This window comes from Thunnus maccoyii, chromosome 6, assembly GCF_910596095.1.
Source record: "Thunnus maccoyii chromosome 6, fThuMac1.1, whole genome shotgun sequence".
Taxonomy (NCBI): Eukaryota; Metazoa; Chordata; class Actinopteri; order Scombriformes; family Scombridae; genus Thunnus; species Thunnus maccoyii.
Window position 1 is genome coordinate 11,039,034 of NC_056538.1, and position 17,080 is coordinate 11,056,113.

The window sequence follows — 17,080 nt, forward strand, 5'->3', positions numbered from 1 at the left end:
AAAAAGGCATTGTCGGCACATTTCAGGAAAAAAAAACATTATAATGTATCTATAATACAAACATGGAATCATATCAAATCAAATGCCTTTTTTTCATGTGATCTATATTACATTCTACAGTATATGTAACTTCTGTCTAATCCTAATAGTTGTTGTTCTACAAATTCTTGCAGTTTGCCCTCATTTCCTTTGGCACGTCAGTTAACAGTTTCCACGCCAATGGCCTACTTTATACCTCCTCAGCCACTGCACTCCCTCAAAACATCACAATAGAAAGTGACAGATTCCTCCTCGTTTTTAGGCAGCATCAAGTTCAGTCAAAAGCATCTTTGAAAAAGGACTGTGGATTCATTTTGTCTGTGGAAAATTTGGAGCTCTGGCTGTGCTTTATCAAGGAAACCTCTACAGGGACAGGGTGAGCCAATTGCAGAGACTTTAGCTGTGACCTTCGCCCCGTTTCCTCCTCGCTCGGGGTGTCACTGCAAGCAAATGTCCTTCTCCCTGCCGGAATAAGCTCCCTTGGCCCAGCTAGTGCCACACCTTGTTTTAATCAGGCTTTGGGGAGTGAAATATGGGCCTCAGGAGCAGGCTATACCCGAGCTCCATTCATCTGGTTTCAATCTTCTCTCCGCCCTCGGATGTGGCGGCATGGGCATTCCTTTTCTAGACATTGGGGGCGGGAGGGGGGGGGAGTGATGCTGAGCAGCACAAAGGTCAGGAATATTTGTTTAGAGGAGTGAGTGTGTGTTTGTATCATTGTTAAGAGCTAGAAACATGCAGACAGGGACTCACTGTGGTTACTGCATTGCCTAATGCATGGTGCTGCCCTTCTGAAATAGACAACATATACGATTGAACACTTGTCTTGAGTCTATACATACTTACATTGGCCATTCCACTTACTTGCTCTTTTGATCATACAACTTGTTTTTTAAATTACAGACCAAAGACACACCCTGTAGGAGGTTACTTTGCGTGTTTGTTGTTCTCACTACATGTATGAATTATCCGTATTTTGTGCGTGTGTCTAGGTGAATAAGGTTAGTGTCCTGCATAAATGGGCTTAGCTAATAATAAGGACAGATGGTAGGTTGGTCCATTAGCTCTCCTAAATGAGCATAAGTGAGGCCTTTCCTGGAAGCCTTGCAGCCCCTGTTGACCTCCTTGACCATCATGCAGCCACCACTCTGCCTATGTCAGCTGCCCCACCAGTCAACACCTTTCAGCATACAGCTGCCAAAACAGACGTGGCATCTGCTCACCTCTGGGGAAATGGCAGCCATTGACGTGTCCTTCCTAGTCACGAGCTTGGATGGATAGGTTACCTCTTTGTCCTTTGGAGCAGCAGCAGCAGCAACAGCTGTAACAATATAATCCTCTCATTTGTGTATGAGGCGCCCCCTGCTTTGTTATTTTCCGCTCAACCGATCAAGTAAAATGATATGTCAGATGCATACCATAGGACTGGCGACAGCGCTAATATGTCAGTGACGCAGCGCACTAGTGCTGGGCGGATGGAGAGAGGGAGTTAGCGTCCCGTCTGTTTTCAATTAGCCGATGAAATGTACAACATGGGAGCTGCTCTGTTGTATTCAATTCCTATTCTCCCGTGAATCCAGTGAAGTAAATTAGTGCCTTCGCTGAGAGAGGCTTCACTGTCTAACCCCAGGTGAACTTGGACTTTAGACAGTGATAAATAATCGCAGTGACCTATATAATGGAATTAAATCTGTGTGTGCAGAGAGGCGAGGAAGAGGAGGAGAAGAATAAGAGGAGCATCCAGAATCTCCGCACCCTCCCGACTATGAGCTCTCAATATGTGGTGCTTAAATGTCCAGATTGGGGATATCTTACATTACTTCTAAAGGTTTAGCTTTAATGCTGCTCTAAATATAGCACTAGCTGTTGTCTTGTTTTCATCCCATTCTCCTTGTTCATCATGTGCCTCCAAACTCCAAACCGTATACCCCACTGTGGCTTTTATTGTCTTTCCACACGTTGTTAAATGCTTCTTTGAAACACCACTGGGGTATTGAATTGCATTTAATAAAAGTCAGGGGTGCAGAGCTTTATAGTGCATGAGGTAGATAGTATTTGAAGTTTTCATCGGTCTCACACTATTGTGAAGCATCCATCATCAGAGAGAGCCTGGGCGACCGCGATACATTCCACTTCCTGTGGTCATACACCTAGTCAGCTCTATTTTCAACCTAATGGACATAAAAAATTGCAGATTGCAGCAAAATGGACTTGGCAGCACAAAAGCTTATTAAGTATTGATCCGCTGAGGTCAGTGCCCATGTCCAGCTACTCCAACAATGTGAGAGGAGTTCGTTCACACGCTTGCCAGCCACAAATTGAGATTAGACTACATAAATAACTGTGGAAATTGAGGAGCATTTTGTGTCTTGGGGAACTGTGGTTTGCCTGATGTGCCAGGATAAGGGGTTGGAGAAAAAGGTTGTTTATATGTGCACTGTTGGCATTATGGCTGTTTATATCATAGCTAGCCCATCTGTCCAAACTCCAGCAGCGTTTTGCTGATATATACCATATCAATGCCCAACAGGAGAGCTTTAAGTTGATCAGCAGCAGGCAAACCTGTCTTCTACAGTGTTTTAATGAATACAGCTCATCTTGTTTCTCACTGTGCCATCTGTCAGGAACGCAGGGTCAAACAGAGCTTGAACGGAACTGAGAACATCCTTCCACTGTGTTGTCTATACTGTGGTGTCTGTTCCTACACTCAGGATCTCTGTGATGAATATTTTCCTCTCTTATTCTCAAACCCCTGCCAACAAAAATACCTTAATGCCACTCAGAGCAAAAAATAAGCTCAGCCCTGGGACAAAAGCTTGTGGAATATGAAGGAATATCAAAAATATTCTTTGCAGGAATGAAAGTTTTGTTTATGTCAGGAAACCAAATTTGATATCTGTCAAAGCAAATATCATTTCACTAACTGGATTTGGAGTTGTGCTTTTTTGATAGCCCAAATTGCTGACTTACCCAGCAGTCGTTTTCTCTTCCACACTTGCTAGTGAAAATGAGTTTCAGCCAATGTTCTTGGCAACGGCAAAAAAAAAGTTTTATTTTAAAATGAAATATTTTTCTCGATGTCTTAATATGTCAAAGGATTCACTCACCTCCATTAAAATGTGTTTTCTCAGTGGGGTACTGCAGGTTTATTCAAGCCTGTGTGCATGTGCTGCAGGGAGGATTTGCCCTTTACACACACGCACATACCCACACACACTAGATACTCAGTAACCTTGGTGATACGTTTCTGCAAGACATTAACTCTCTCGTCTTTGCTGCATGCTTCTCCATTGTCTCAGATTTGGAGATGCTCATGCAGAACAAAGTGAATGTGCACACATGCTGGTTTGTTTAGGCTCTGCCAGATGTTGGGAGGATCCGTTGCTGCAGCAAAATAGAGAGGTCACTGTCCAAGCCCCATTTAACTGAAGCGTGTTATCTGGTGCAAAACAGACCATTTGACATTTGGACCTTGTTCAGTCTGAACACATTAAAGGGAGGAAAAATGTGTTGAATGGTGTTTTTGAAGCTGAATGTAACCCTGTAAACGGTTTAACACCACATAAGCTTCCAGAGATTATTTTGCAAGTCAAGCTGAAGTCTCTAAGATGCATTGCTGTAATTAACATTTTAAATGGGGACCATCCTTTCCAAAATGATGAATTGGTTTTTAATTAGAAAAGAAAAGGAAAAAAAACATCCAGCCAATGACAACGACTTTTCTTTGTGCAAGAGACTGGAGTTCTTCTGAGTCTTCTGCTTGTCACTCTTTCCACTTGGTCACGTGTCCAGTTGCAGTTTTTGCAAAAGCCACAAAAAGTTGGAAAGAATTTAAAGTCAGACTGCTTACAATAATGTGTAGCGTCTCAGAGCTCTCTTCCATTGTAAAAAAGAATATATACATGTATTATTTGTGTTTCTGTCAACCTAAAACCAGCATAGTAAAATGCCTCTCAAACATGCAGGATCTATCATGTCAATATCACAAGTCACAAATTTGCCTCAGGAGGCTTTACAGTCTGTGCAGCAATACAACATCATCTGTCTTTAGACCCTTGATTCAAATAAGGAAAAACTTCCCTAAAAAACCCTTTAAGGGGAAAAAATGGAAGAAGCCTCAGGAAGAGTAAGAGAAGAGGGATCCCTCTCCAAGGATGGACAGACATACAATAGATGTTGTGTGTACAGAATAGAGCACAATGCCAAGCAGCTTCCAGGTGCCACCAGAGTGGAATAATACATGATCCACGTGACCTCCATCAACATGGACACCTGGCAGGAGGACAGACTACACATGCACACAGGGGAGACACACATACACGAGAGAAGAGACAAGAAAAGACATTATTCACAGAGGAGAGAGAGAGGGATAAAGACATCATTCAGAGAGAGAGACATGAGGTGAGACTGAACTCCTGCAGGATGGGGAACCAGATCCAAAACCTCAGGAAATGGCACCGACAGCCAGGGAAGCAGAGCGGTTCCAGGATGGGTGCTGGTCCAGCGAGAGATGCCTGAGAGACAAGAGAGGACAGGAGGAGAAAATAAGGAGAGAGAGGGAGGAAATATAGAGCGGCACACAGCCTGGACACTCCACTGCTTGTGGAACAAACAAACAGAAGGTTGGACAGATGCAACAGTTGCAATGCAGGTTGATGAAAATGGTGCATGGGAGTAAAAGACATAAGACCAATGTGTAGGCCTATATCAGAAGCTCTATGCTCTTTTGACTGTTTCAGGCTATGTGTAGAAGATATATGGAGCAACCGTAGCATCTTGGACAGCTACACCCATGAGTGTGGGTGACTCCACCAGATGCAGCATTGATAACGTGTATAGCACCGTAAGCAGGTTTCACTGACTCTCCCTCCCTTGGGGAATGGCGTAATTAGCTTTTTCCCCATCTCCTCCCTATTTTCTTATTTTGCTGAGGGAAAATGCAGAATACTTTGGGGGAATTAAAAGTGCTTGTCGTGAAACTAATTTTGAATCTATTTTGGGGATCTGACAGCGGGATCACTCCACACGACAGCAATGACGAGGCCATGAAAGGGATGCTAATGAAGGCAATAAGAGCGGCACAAGGTGAACATTTACCACAGGGCCTCACATTTATCAGGCCTCGGTGGTATTTCATCTATCTTTTTGCCATTCCCAATAGTCCTCCCTGCCTTTTCCCATTTGCCTTCCCCCTCCAGGTTCAAGGGATTATCTTGGAAATGATTCTATTCCTTCTTTTCCTCATCAAATCCACCCATTGCCACTCCAGCCAGAGTTCTTAGAAACCGCTTATCAAAGATGAACATGAACAGGATGGCCTTCACTTTTAGATGTTTTCCTCTCAAGCTTCAGTTGGCTTACTCCTCCAGTGGCTCTCATAACCAGAGGCACATAACATGATACATGTGGTGGCTCTCCTAACTTAGCTATAGTGGCAACAGAACAGTGCTGCAAATAAAGGAAATATAAAAGGGTGACACTCAGATACTAAATAGCACATAACCAATAATTATGTCTAGTAAAACTCAGAATGATAAATTATGTTCATTGAAGGGGCACAAAAATTGTACTTAATCATTTTTTCAGGAACTACCTGTTAGCTATTCCTAATAAGCAGGTAGTTCCTTATTTGCTCCTTACTCATGCCTTGGTAATGACTTAATATACGTTATTGTAAAATGTTACAGACAAAAGCTCTGTGTCAGCAGAAGGGAGCGTTGGTCGCTGGGTGTGAGGCAAGGAGGATTATGGGATTTTATTCCTTCAAAGAGCCAGCCTCCAGTCAGGGAAAAAAAACAGCCCCTTTGATTGAGCAACATATTCATGAGTTGGACCTTGAAACTACAAGGAGACTGGTGTAGTGTGCCATATGCAAAACGTGTGTTTTAATAGGGCGGGATAACTTGGTACATTTAAAGAGACTTACTCCTTAAGAAGCCGTAATTAAAAAGGGAGCTGTGGCTGTATGAATAAAGGTCTCTCTTATAGAGTGAGCATAGGGGTTGTTTTTGTAGACGCTCGGTTTGCACTAACAACTGGAGGCGGCCTCGTGTCTGCTGAGACATCTGAAGATTTTTTTTTTTTTTTTTTTTTTTTTGCCGTTTTAAGAAAGGCTGTCTCCAAATCCTCAAAGACATCAGGAAAGAGAAAAGGTCAAGATGTAACTTCCAGTCTGTGAATCTCTGTGCCACATTGGGTGGTATTTATAGTATATAATGTTTGTCATTTGAATAGCTAATTCAGGTCACATAAGACTGCTGTACTGTGGGTGGGGGCAGACACATTCTTTTAAACAGCACTCTGAGCCGTGAGCATTTCACCATTGTCTCATCAGCCCTACGCTCCTCTCAGCATGTCTCCAACTCAGCTAAAAAACTAGCTCTATGTCAGCAATAAGAATTGATGCTTTGTATATATATTTGCCGTGTCAGATTTTGCTAGTTACATGCATGAAGTTGTGTTTTAGAGAATTTATATGGAGGTCATACAGCGCAAACACTTCTCTTTCTCTGTAACATCATGAGCCTGTAATTGACGGAACATAAACAGTTTTTGTACAGATTGGCAGGGTTGGGAGATGATTGTTACTGTTTCCTGCTGCAGTGAAGCATGTGACTTGAGTCTGTATGCCTGATGACAGCTGTATCCCAAATCATAGGTCTTTGTGCTAAAGCATCATGATTTATTGTCGGCAAAAGATAGTCCTCCGCATCTCCTTTATGCAGATAGGCGGAAGTGGAACTGTCTTTCTGACAGAGCATAAAGCATTCATCATACACGCCAGCAGTCACGCATGTACATCAAATGTAGATAGGCACATATGTATCCTACAGACAAAAAGCAGTGTGAATACACACAGCGGGAAATTGTCAGCAGAAATAAAACAGTCATACACCCAGTCTTTTCCTCCTTTTGTGCATTTTCTAACCTGTCTCTAAAACCACCTTTGTGATGCTATAATCCATCCTCCACACCAGTGACTTACAGTAAGTGCTCAAAATAAGGCATTGCACCATCTCTCCACCCCTCCCTCAACCTATTTTTTTCTTTCCTTTCACTCCCACCCTCTATCTCTCTCCATGTCCCTCTCCCTTCTCTGATCTGCTGTGTTTGAGTACCAGAGGTCATAAGCTTTGGACATGGCAAAGGCCCCGGCCAGACCGATGTGCTGACTGAGGGGATATGGGGCTTGACTTTGGGCAGTGTGAAAGATCCAGGCCTGCCTTGTTTGTCTGTCTGTCCGTCTCACTGGCCACACTATAATAAGATTGCGGGGCTCTGTAAGGCGGATTTACTGGAGCACAACTCCCCCTAGGGCCTTTTCATAGAAATTGGTTCCTCCATATTTCACCCTAGCTTCTCACTCCCTCTCTTTGTCAAAAGTGTCTATCTTTTTCTCTCACTTCCTCACTCTCTCTTTCTAAACCTCTGGTGTTAGCTCCCCACTTTCTTTTGTTAATTATGATATGCTTCTTTCCTTTCTTTCTGTGGGTAAAGATTGAACTTAGCCACAAATGGAAGCATGAAGCTGAGCCAAATGGAGCTGAGACAAGCAGACACAATGGAAGAGAAAGAGGGATGGAGGATATGTCCTGTGATATGGTACAAGTTACCATTTCAAAAGTCCTCTCCACATATATCTCTCTGTCTCAAGATGACCGTGTTTATTTAGATAGACTTCCCCATGTCCTTATGGAATCTCATAAAGACATGTGAATTCACACACAGCACTGTGATGAGGACTGTTATATATATATGTCTGGGTTTAAGCTAACATGGCTCACAGTTTTTATTGTTTCTAGGTCACCTTACTGCAATTTTAAAGGTCATAAACCCAAATTTGACTGACAAAACATTTTTTTCACACTATGTGTGCAAAGCTGCCACAGAGGTGAATTCCACTGTGTCTCATCATTGATGTTGACACAAATGATGTGGTCTTGCAGTCCAATCGTCCCAGCTGTGCACACTGTGAATGAGGCCAATTCAAATGCAAGCCAAACTCACATCAAGGCTAGCTTATTTTGGGACCACTGTGTCATCCATTCCAGAGCACAAAAGCCCCTCTGCAAGACCATAAATAAATGGGAAAGTGGGGAGCAGCGATTGTATACCAACCAAAACCCCCTCTGATTTGTCTGCTGAGTCTTTCTGACAAAAAGACAGATTTCTTTCTGTTACACATACAACATATTTGCTGTCCATTTTTTCTTTGAAATACATACAGTTTATGGCACTCACTGAGCCTCACTGTTGGGCAGTGAAGCACATTTTTGACACAGTTAGTGAGCTAACCCCCAGTCATTGTTTGAAGGTCAATTTAAGTTGGTTAGTGGAAAGTCAAGTGTGTTTCGTGGAAAAAGATTACAATGCCTGGCTTTCTTCGGTCACCCTGGCCCTATCTATCTTTCAGGTGAACTCTTCCATTTACAGAGCCCATAGCTGAAGCGATGGGCAGTTAAGGAGGAGGTGGGAGGTGAGAAAGGAAGCAGGGAGCTCTTATCAGGCCTGCTACACTGTGCAGGGTGCAGCCTTGGGCTGCTGATGAGTGTGGGAGCACTGATTACAGAGGCTTGCCTGAGGAGTCGAGGGAAGACAGTGGGCACACCAGCAGACCCTTTAACCACCTTCACGCATTAACTCGCCCCATTAGATTCAACCAACTGCACAGTCTGACCCTTCTCCCTCTTGAATATTCTTAATACTGCAAAGCTCTGTCTTTCTCCTGACATCCAAACCAATATCGGAGGGGAGCCCACAAGATGACTGACCCTGCAAATGCTACATTAAAAAGTCATAAACCTTGATAACTTCAGGTTCCAGGAGCTCCTTGGTGAGGAGGAGTGGCCCTTATTTTTCTGCTGACTGATGATTTGAACTGAGAAGGTGGTCCAACAGGAGCAGAAGAACCTCAGCAATTCGTCCTGTCACTCTTGGGCTGCCAAAGGGACACGCAAACACACTGCCAACCGTAAAGTACTCTTTCTCTGTCCAGCTGGTGAATGCCAACTGGAAACTTTAAACTTGATTGACAGTGAGTGGCCCTCAGCTCAAGTTTATAGCAGAAAACACAAGAAAACAAAACTTGAAGAACTGCTGAAACCCACAACATGATGTTATCTGTATGGGTGAAGCTCACCACTCTTCCCCTTTGTGTCCTGCGTCAGCACTGACTCATTGGTTTCACAGCACAGAGCTGACATTTTCATTGGCCCCGAGATCACTTATGGGACAGGGTGTTGGCTCCTGTGAGGGTGGACCAGTAGACAAGTGGACAGGCGCCCAGTGAGGGCTGATGCATTCACAGACCACATTTGGCCTCCCGTGGAACATTTGACAGCATGTGATTTTGTCCAGTGAGCACAAAGGCATTCTTTCAGCAACTGGCTTTGGGTTTAATCACTCCACAGCATAGATACATACATACATATAACAGCTGTGCATGTACATAGTTTTTGTTCAACCCTTACCATGATGTTTATTTATTCTGTGCAAACAGGAAGAACTATTGAACCTCTGAGCAGCTATTAAGCAGCATAATAATAAAAAGGAGATGTAACAATATTTACACAACGTGTACATTCCTGCATGAGTCCAGATGAGCATCTGCCAAGCTGAATAACTTTATTTTAAGCGCTCAGCATCCCCAGGAGCTAATAGCTCGTTCAACTATTAAATTAAAAGCAGGTAGTTAAGTTAAATTTTGTAGAGCCAAAAATATCTGACGCCTTTGAGTGCATAAGCTCAGTGGAGCTCTGCATTATTGTACAGTCTTTCTACCAGGTGGAGAGAGTCGAATATCTCAGCAGTGCACCACCCCCTCTAGACACACACAAACACACACACACCACAGCTTCAGCTTCCAGCAAACCCCCGTGACGCCTCTGGCTAATTCCACTCAAGCCCGCCGGGCTGTCCACCATCCTCCAATAAATTAGCCTCGCTGCTCCCCAACTGAGACACGAGCCCTGACAGTCTGGCCTGTGCCCAAAGTCCTTCACTTATACACACACACACACACACACACATGATTATTGCTACTTTTTACCCAAGCACTTTACTAGGTAGACTGTGCATTTCTTTTGGTATGTTCCATTTGCAATAGTTGTGGATGGTGTCTGTCCTATCTCTGACGTTCCCATTTTGTCTACTTGGTTTAAAACATCTTTGTAATTCAAATGACAATAATTTATTTCCCCTTCATATTTATTATAGCAGAAATGTCCATGTGCAAGCAGTTCACTAGGTACCTTTCCTTCCCGGGCCACGACTCCCCAAAGTGTTTGCTGTGAATAAGAATGTGATGTTTGACCACCCCTGTCAAAAAGGGTTAACAAAAAGATCATCATAATGCTTCTCTTTGACCTCCTCTGTCAAACTCTTTTTCCTGTAAGAAGAATTCCCATTCTGTCTCCCTTCAGTGTCCGGCTGTGACGTATCTTCACATCTGTCGGACAGTGATTGGGATTCTGGGTCATATCTCTCACTGTGTCTTCTGTCTCAATTTCCTCTATCGGCATGGTTTTGCTTCCTATCCGTAGCATCTGCCTCTTGTCTCAAGTTTGGATCGAGCTAGTGTTCTCATCTGACATCTCTCTAACTCTTCTGTTTTTTTCTCCCCCCATCTCTCTCCCTTCTTCTCCTTCAGTTCTATTCAGCCTGCTGTCAGTAGGTGCCCAGACGGAGATGAAGAAGGTCGTTGGGGATAATGCTACCTTACCTTGCCACCACCAGTTCCCATCATCCAACTCACTTGACATTGAGTGGCTACTGCAAAAACCAAACTCCAAACAGAAAGTGGTGAGATAAGGTTACTTTTTCCTTCCTGTTTTATCCTCGCCTTCCCATAGGGTTAATTGAAAGGATTGTAATTTCACTCTATCATGACTTAAGTAATGATGACATTATTACTTTGGCTTTTAGGCCATAATGAAGTTACTTCAAAATGAAATATCCCTTAAGATTTCAGTTGTGGTTGATTTGGTGACTCCCATGGTTACAGGGGATATCAGCATGTGTAGTTAAATGAAACACTCCTAGAGCAGCTACTTTGACTAAAATACAACAGAAGAACAACTTATCTGTTTACAGTGCAGCCAAACAAACTCATGTTTTAACAATGCCCAGTGACAAATACAATGTGGTTGCTGTGACAGCTTCAGAAATAAAGCTACCCAGTATTTCGCCACTTGAATGCTTTTGATGTGAAGCGGCAGCAGTGGGATGTTTCATTTGCTTTAACAGTGACTTAATACAGCTCTGACATGGCTGTGGACAGTGACACTGTAACTAGTATCAATGTAATAAAATTAAAAGAACAGTAATGTTGGAATACATGCATGCCTCATTTCCTGTGAATTTGTGTAAAGGCAATTTGAATCAAGCTCTGGAATGGCGGACTCTGCCACTAGCAATGTCAACTACTATATAGAGAGTTATTTATAGAGTAAATAAGTAATGCTGAAAAAATGCAGAGCATAAATGGTATCAAAGTGCAGTTTGATTTCATCAAATGGGATTTCTGTGTTCTTCTGAAGCAAAAAGTAAAACTGTTTTTATGCTATAGGCCAAACATAAATGCGAGAACACATTTTTCATTGCTTTGAATCCTAGGGTTACACACTTTGTGATCCTAGCTAGAGGGTAGATACCTAGCAAATCAAAATGTGAACATTTATGCTAAAACACAGACCTTTGTTGACTTCTGCAGTACTTTTATCAATCTTATCTTTCCCTCCCTCTCTCTCTCTCTCGCTCTGTCCCCCACTCACTCTCTCTTACACTCATGCACACACACACACAGAGTTTTTATCTATCTTCTATCTGTCCCCTGTTTGAATCATGCTGATTGATTTCCAACAGGAGTCATAATAGTTGACCATTAACTCATTGTTACTGTGTTACTGTGGCACTTCAAGTTTTAGTGCCTTCCACAAAGGAACAATCATGCCACAAAATGTTCCCCAACTCATTTTGTGGTTGTAACCTTGGACGGTTTAAGGCTTCTTATTACGAGACTGGAATTAGATCTCACCAGCTATACTATTTTCTCTCTTTTTATCCATATTTCTTCAACTATTTCAGTTTTTTTTAAAAAACAAAATCAGACCGAAACATTTGATTCCAAATACGTGCTCCACTTAAAGCAATATATTGTTTTTGGTTTCGTTTGCTGTATCCACCTTAAATCTTATAACTAACTAGAACTAGAACATGAAATCGGTTGATAGCAGCTAATGAAACAGATGTTCTTTATCCTGGAAAAATTCTGTAGACTTTAACCTCAAACAGCAACAGAACTATTCTGTCTAAAGTAAAGCTTCACCTGGCTGAAAGTCTTTAAATGGCCTTAACTTAGTTTTTTCACAGCCTCTGAAGATTTCATGGTATCGTTTCGCTGGCTTTGAATCGTTGCCTTTCTTCACCCAAATTGAACGTAGTATCTGATAATAGACAGAGCGTAAAATCTCACCAGCTTTCTGACAGAAGAAAGAGATTTCCTTTCTCTTTGGAAGTCGTTTGTTCGTGCACTGATGTGTTGGTTTGCACAGAGAAGCGTAACACTGTGAGAAAGAAAAGGAGAATGCGGAGGGGAAAGAGAGGGGCTGGGAATGAAAGAAAGGGGAAAACAAGTGTCTTACGCTTTGATGATTCAGAAGGGGGCTGCCACATTGCAATGAATATTTAACAGGAAGATAACATTAAAATCAAATGTCTGAAAATTTGATTAGGAAAGAGACTGCGCCTGTAGCTGAATGAATAAATCATTCTTTTGTTCTGCTGGAAGACCGTGTTGAGAGGGAAAGAGTATCTTGTCAACATTTAGCCTGTGTTAGCAAATGTACAGGCTACATGTGTTATGGACACAGAGGGGTTGGAGATGGGACATGAGAGGTCCACTCTATGAGTCACACCAACATTTTCCTAAATTGTTCAGGATGAATAGTTAAAGACTGGATCTCCTTCACTGTGCTGATGTGCGACCTGTCATGAGCATAGTTTAAAAAACAAAAAAAAGTGTGTTAACATAGTGACAGGTGTGGTATAAACCTGGAGTGTTGAAGGTAGGCTGTGTAAAGATATAAATACTTACCACATTAACATCCTCTTAAAAAATAAACCACTATACTTAAGACTTACTGTATGCTCTTGATTTTCATTGCGAAATTGACTTTATTGGTTTATTACAATTTATGATTTTTTACCAGGACAAGCATGACACACTGTTTTTACTCAACTGTACAGATGGATACATTAATAATATGGTAATGTTTAAATTCTTTTGGTTTCTGTGTTACTTGTTCCAAATCATCCTTAACCCATTTCAACCTAAGGAGCCCTCTATAAAACATTCTAAAACCTATTTCTAAATCTCCTAAAACCTGGGACTAAAATGTGCTAAGAGCACTGAAAAAAAAACATGGATAAAAGATAAGATAAGAAAAATACATCGTTGGAGGCTGGGCCCCTTTCATTCCTATGGAAGCTGCTCAGTAGCACATGAAGCCAAAAAAGCCACTTTCCGCTGTAGAGAAATGAATGTATACTGTGCACACTCTATGGGCCCAATACACCCATGGAGAATGCACACCAGAGACTTCCACTAACTTCCAGTTTAGCCCTCTGGCTAACTTGAATAGGGTTAAAATAATTCAATGGTGCAGCTCCTCTGGACTTTCTAAATGTTATCAGATCAAATGGGTCAAATTCTGATAGTAAAACGAGTTATTTTTCGGGGGTTGTGACACTCAAAAAAATGTATCCACCGTTTTACAACCGCTCTCATGATTGTGTGTGGGGAAAAATGCTTTTTGGGCCCTTGTTGGACCAGGAAGTTGTAATTCCACGGTTTGGCCACTATGTCAAATTGGCTTCATAAAAACACACGAAAAAAACGAAACGAAAAAAAAGCATTCCATATCCCAACCTTCCCCACACGTATTTCATCGAATCACGATGCAATGACATCATCTAAAACGCACTCATGCCACATCTGGCTCTAATGGGAGAAGCATGCAAACGTCGTACCCTGTCTTAAACTGTAAAACAGAGAATATTACAGCAACAGGACAGACGCTAAATGAGAAAAGTAGTAGAATGTATCTGTCATTCAATTTTAACAGAAGTATGATATAAGATATGAAAGTAAAATACATATTATACATGATAATCTTATATTTTACCACAGCCACTACAGTACTCTTAATAAATACTATTTCTGAAAATAACCTTTCTATTTTTGCCAACAAACTTGTGTTTTATCCATTCCATAAAACCAGAGCAGGCAGGGACACTCCATGCCTGCATAGTAATTTCATTTATTACTGAATATATAAACCACCTCATTTTAATTGTAAACTATGCTAACAGCCTGTGGCCATTTTACAAAATTCGTTTTAAATTCCTCACATTCACCGTCACTTTCACTATCTTTCTATCGGTCTCATAAGCATATGTTCAGAATACACACAGACATAACCAGGAGCATAAATACACATACAAATGTAGTGTAGTCTAGTTTCACATGTCTGTGAGTAATACATGTCTAGAATTTATGAAGTCAACAAAAGTGTGCCCATAGGCAGATGTTTTTAAAATATGTCCCACTTTGTTTAGGTGCCAGAGCCATGTGGGTTTGTGCCTGTAGCTGTTGCACTGTAATGTATGTCTGCATTCGTGGTGTGTTTGCCCGCTACGTGTTTTGTGTGTGTATATCTGTGCATGTGTGTGCAAATGGCCAGTTGTCACCTGCGATCACAGCAGGTGCCCCTGTTTCTTAGGCGCTGATGCGCTGTGGCACCGGCATTTAGCAGTCCCCATCTGCAGGCTCTCACTTGCCCTGAGTAATAGGCCACTGTGACAGCTGTGTTTGTTTGTGTTTGTGGATGTGGATGGAATGAGAGAAGAGAGAGAGAGGCTAAAAAAACAAGGAGAAGATAGAAATAAGCAAAGATACAAACAGGCAGAGAGGAGAAAATGAAAGTTTTCAGTACATGTTTACAGATGTTACGTGTCCACACTGAAATTTCAAATCATCTCATTTTTCCTTTGAAGGCCCAGTCTACAAACATCAATTTACCTTGCGCTGAAAAGAAAAAGAAGTGTCAATCGCAAACTGTGACACAACTGGCTGTTGCTTCACTAGCCTAATTATTTCAAGGTTTTGATGAAGACACCCTTTATATATTTTTTATTTTGCTATGTAGAAAAATACTAAAGTCCTCAAATAAGCAAATCATAAAGAAAACAATATAAAGATACATAAACAGAGAAGATATAAGAAAGAAGAATAGCACATATACAGTACATGTGTATGTAAATATGCATACATGCAGGCCTACATACACATATACATGTACGGATACAATCATACATATGCATAGACATATGCATATTGTACACAGACTTGACTGAATTTTTATTGTCCTACTTTACATATACTCCTGTCTTTCATCGTTCGTTCTCATTTCCTTTGCCTCAGTTTAATTTATAGGAAGTCCTACTTGTGCACTGTTCTGTTCCCTCATAGTAACATCAATTTATATATCAATGTACTTCAAAAGACCTTACTTTTGGTTATTTTTATATATTTGAACGGCCCTATTAGGTTTAGCTCTAAACTATAGTCAACCCACTTGTTCTTTGGCACATGACCAGTATTGAGTACTACATACTCTTGACTATGTTGGACTATGTGTGAGACATTTTTTTTGGTTTTCTGGCCTGATATTTCATCCAGAATGCCACTATCACATCATTTCCTCAGTGGGTACTTTAATCTTTTATCTCAGTGCCAGAATAGATTTTTATTTGGTCAATTTGACAGATCTGCGAGTAGAAAGCATAAGGAGATAACAGTGCTCACAGATAATCAGCCTAAATGAACACTGGCAGGATACTGGCATTTCAGCAAATGCATTCATTTGTAAAATATTATTTCCCAAGTGTTAATTAAAAAGTGATTGTTAACAATGTCTCCCATGAGTGCTAGTAGTCTATTTTTCTCCAGACTGTGCACCCAGTGAGAGACTATGTGAATATGCGCATTATCTTCAGAGTTATGTCATTTTGAATGTTCATGGCAGGCTGCTAGTCAAATATTGTATATCGAGTATCTCAGTTTCTATGTCTCAACTGTTGAGACATAGAAACTGACTACATCAAACATGTTGATAAGTGACATGAACTCCTTTTTCAGGGAATTAGTTGCATGAGATGGATGAAAACTGATATAACCGACAGTTAAAACATTAGAGTTTATTGTATTACCAGGTTAAAAAATTGCAAAATTATTGCATGTTGGTGATACTAAATGATCAAACAACAGTCTCCCTCTCTCTCTCTCTCCCTCTCTCTCTGTCTCTCTCTGTCTCTCTCTCTGAAGGCCGGACTGTAATACACTAAACAATGTTAAAATACATCTCTGATTTTCTTCTCTTCGATATATCTAGATCATTACCTTCTTCGGGGGCCAGGTGTACACCAATGAGGCGACGGGCAGCGAGGCCAGCCGTCTGTCCTTCGCAGGGGAGTACCTGGGGGGAGACGCCTCCCTGCTCATCAGTGACCTCCTGCTGACTGACTCTGGGGAATACTACTGTAAAGTCAAGACTGGTGGAAAGTATCACTGGAGCCAGGTCAACCTCATTGTGCTGGGTGAGTGTTGTAATACACACACTCTCAGGTTGCAGAATGATACACACACACACACGCACAGGTGCACACGCGCATGCATGTCCATGCACATGCTATCAAGGTTATGAAGAGACCTGAACTCATTTTTTACATGGAAAATGCACATACACACACACACACACTCCCTCTCTTTCATGCACAAACACACATAAACACACACAGACCTAATCACTGGATCATTAGCCTGGCACATTTCCTCCGTCATGCTGACTGATCTAATGACTCAATTTGATTCAGACAGTGTGATTTGATTTTGCTCATGCTGTTTGGGTTCGTTTGGATTGGTTTGTTGATGAGGTGAGACCAGAAACATGCGACTGGGCCTGGAGGAGCACAGAACTGATTG

General features: G+C 41.6%; 1 protein-coding gene across 1 annotated transcript in view; it reads left to right on the forward strand.

Moving 5' to 3' along the window:
• The window catches only part of clmpb (CXADR like membrane protein b), a 65,574-nt gene that overhangs the window by 37,264 nt on the left and 11,230 nt on the right, over nt 1-17,080 (forward strand). The window contains exons 3-4 of the mRNA XM_042415444.1: nt 10,688-10,839; nt 16,491-16,695. Coding sequence (XP_042271378.1) covers nt 10,688-10,839; nt 16,491-16,695 — 357 coding nt within the window. The remainder of the gene's footprint in view (nt 1-10,687; nt 10,840-16,490; nt 16,696-17,080) is intronic.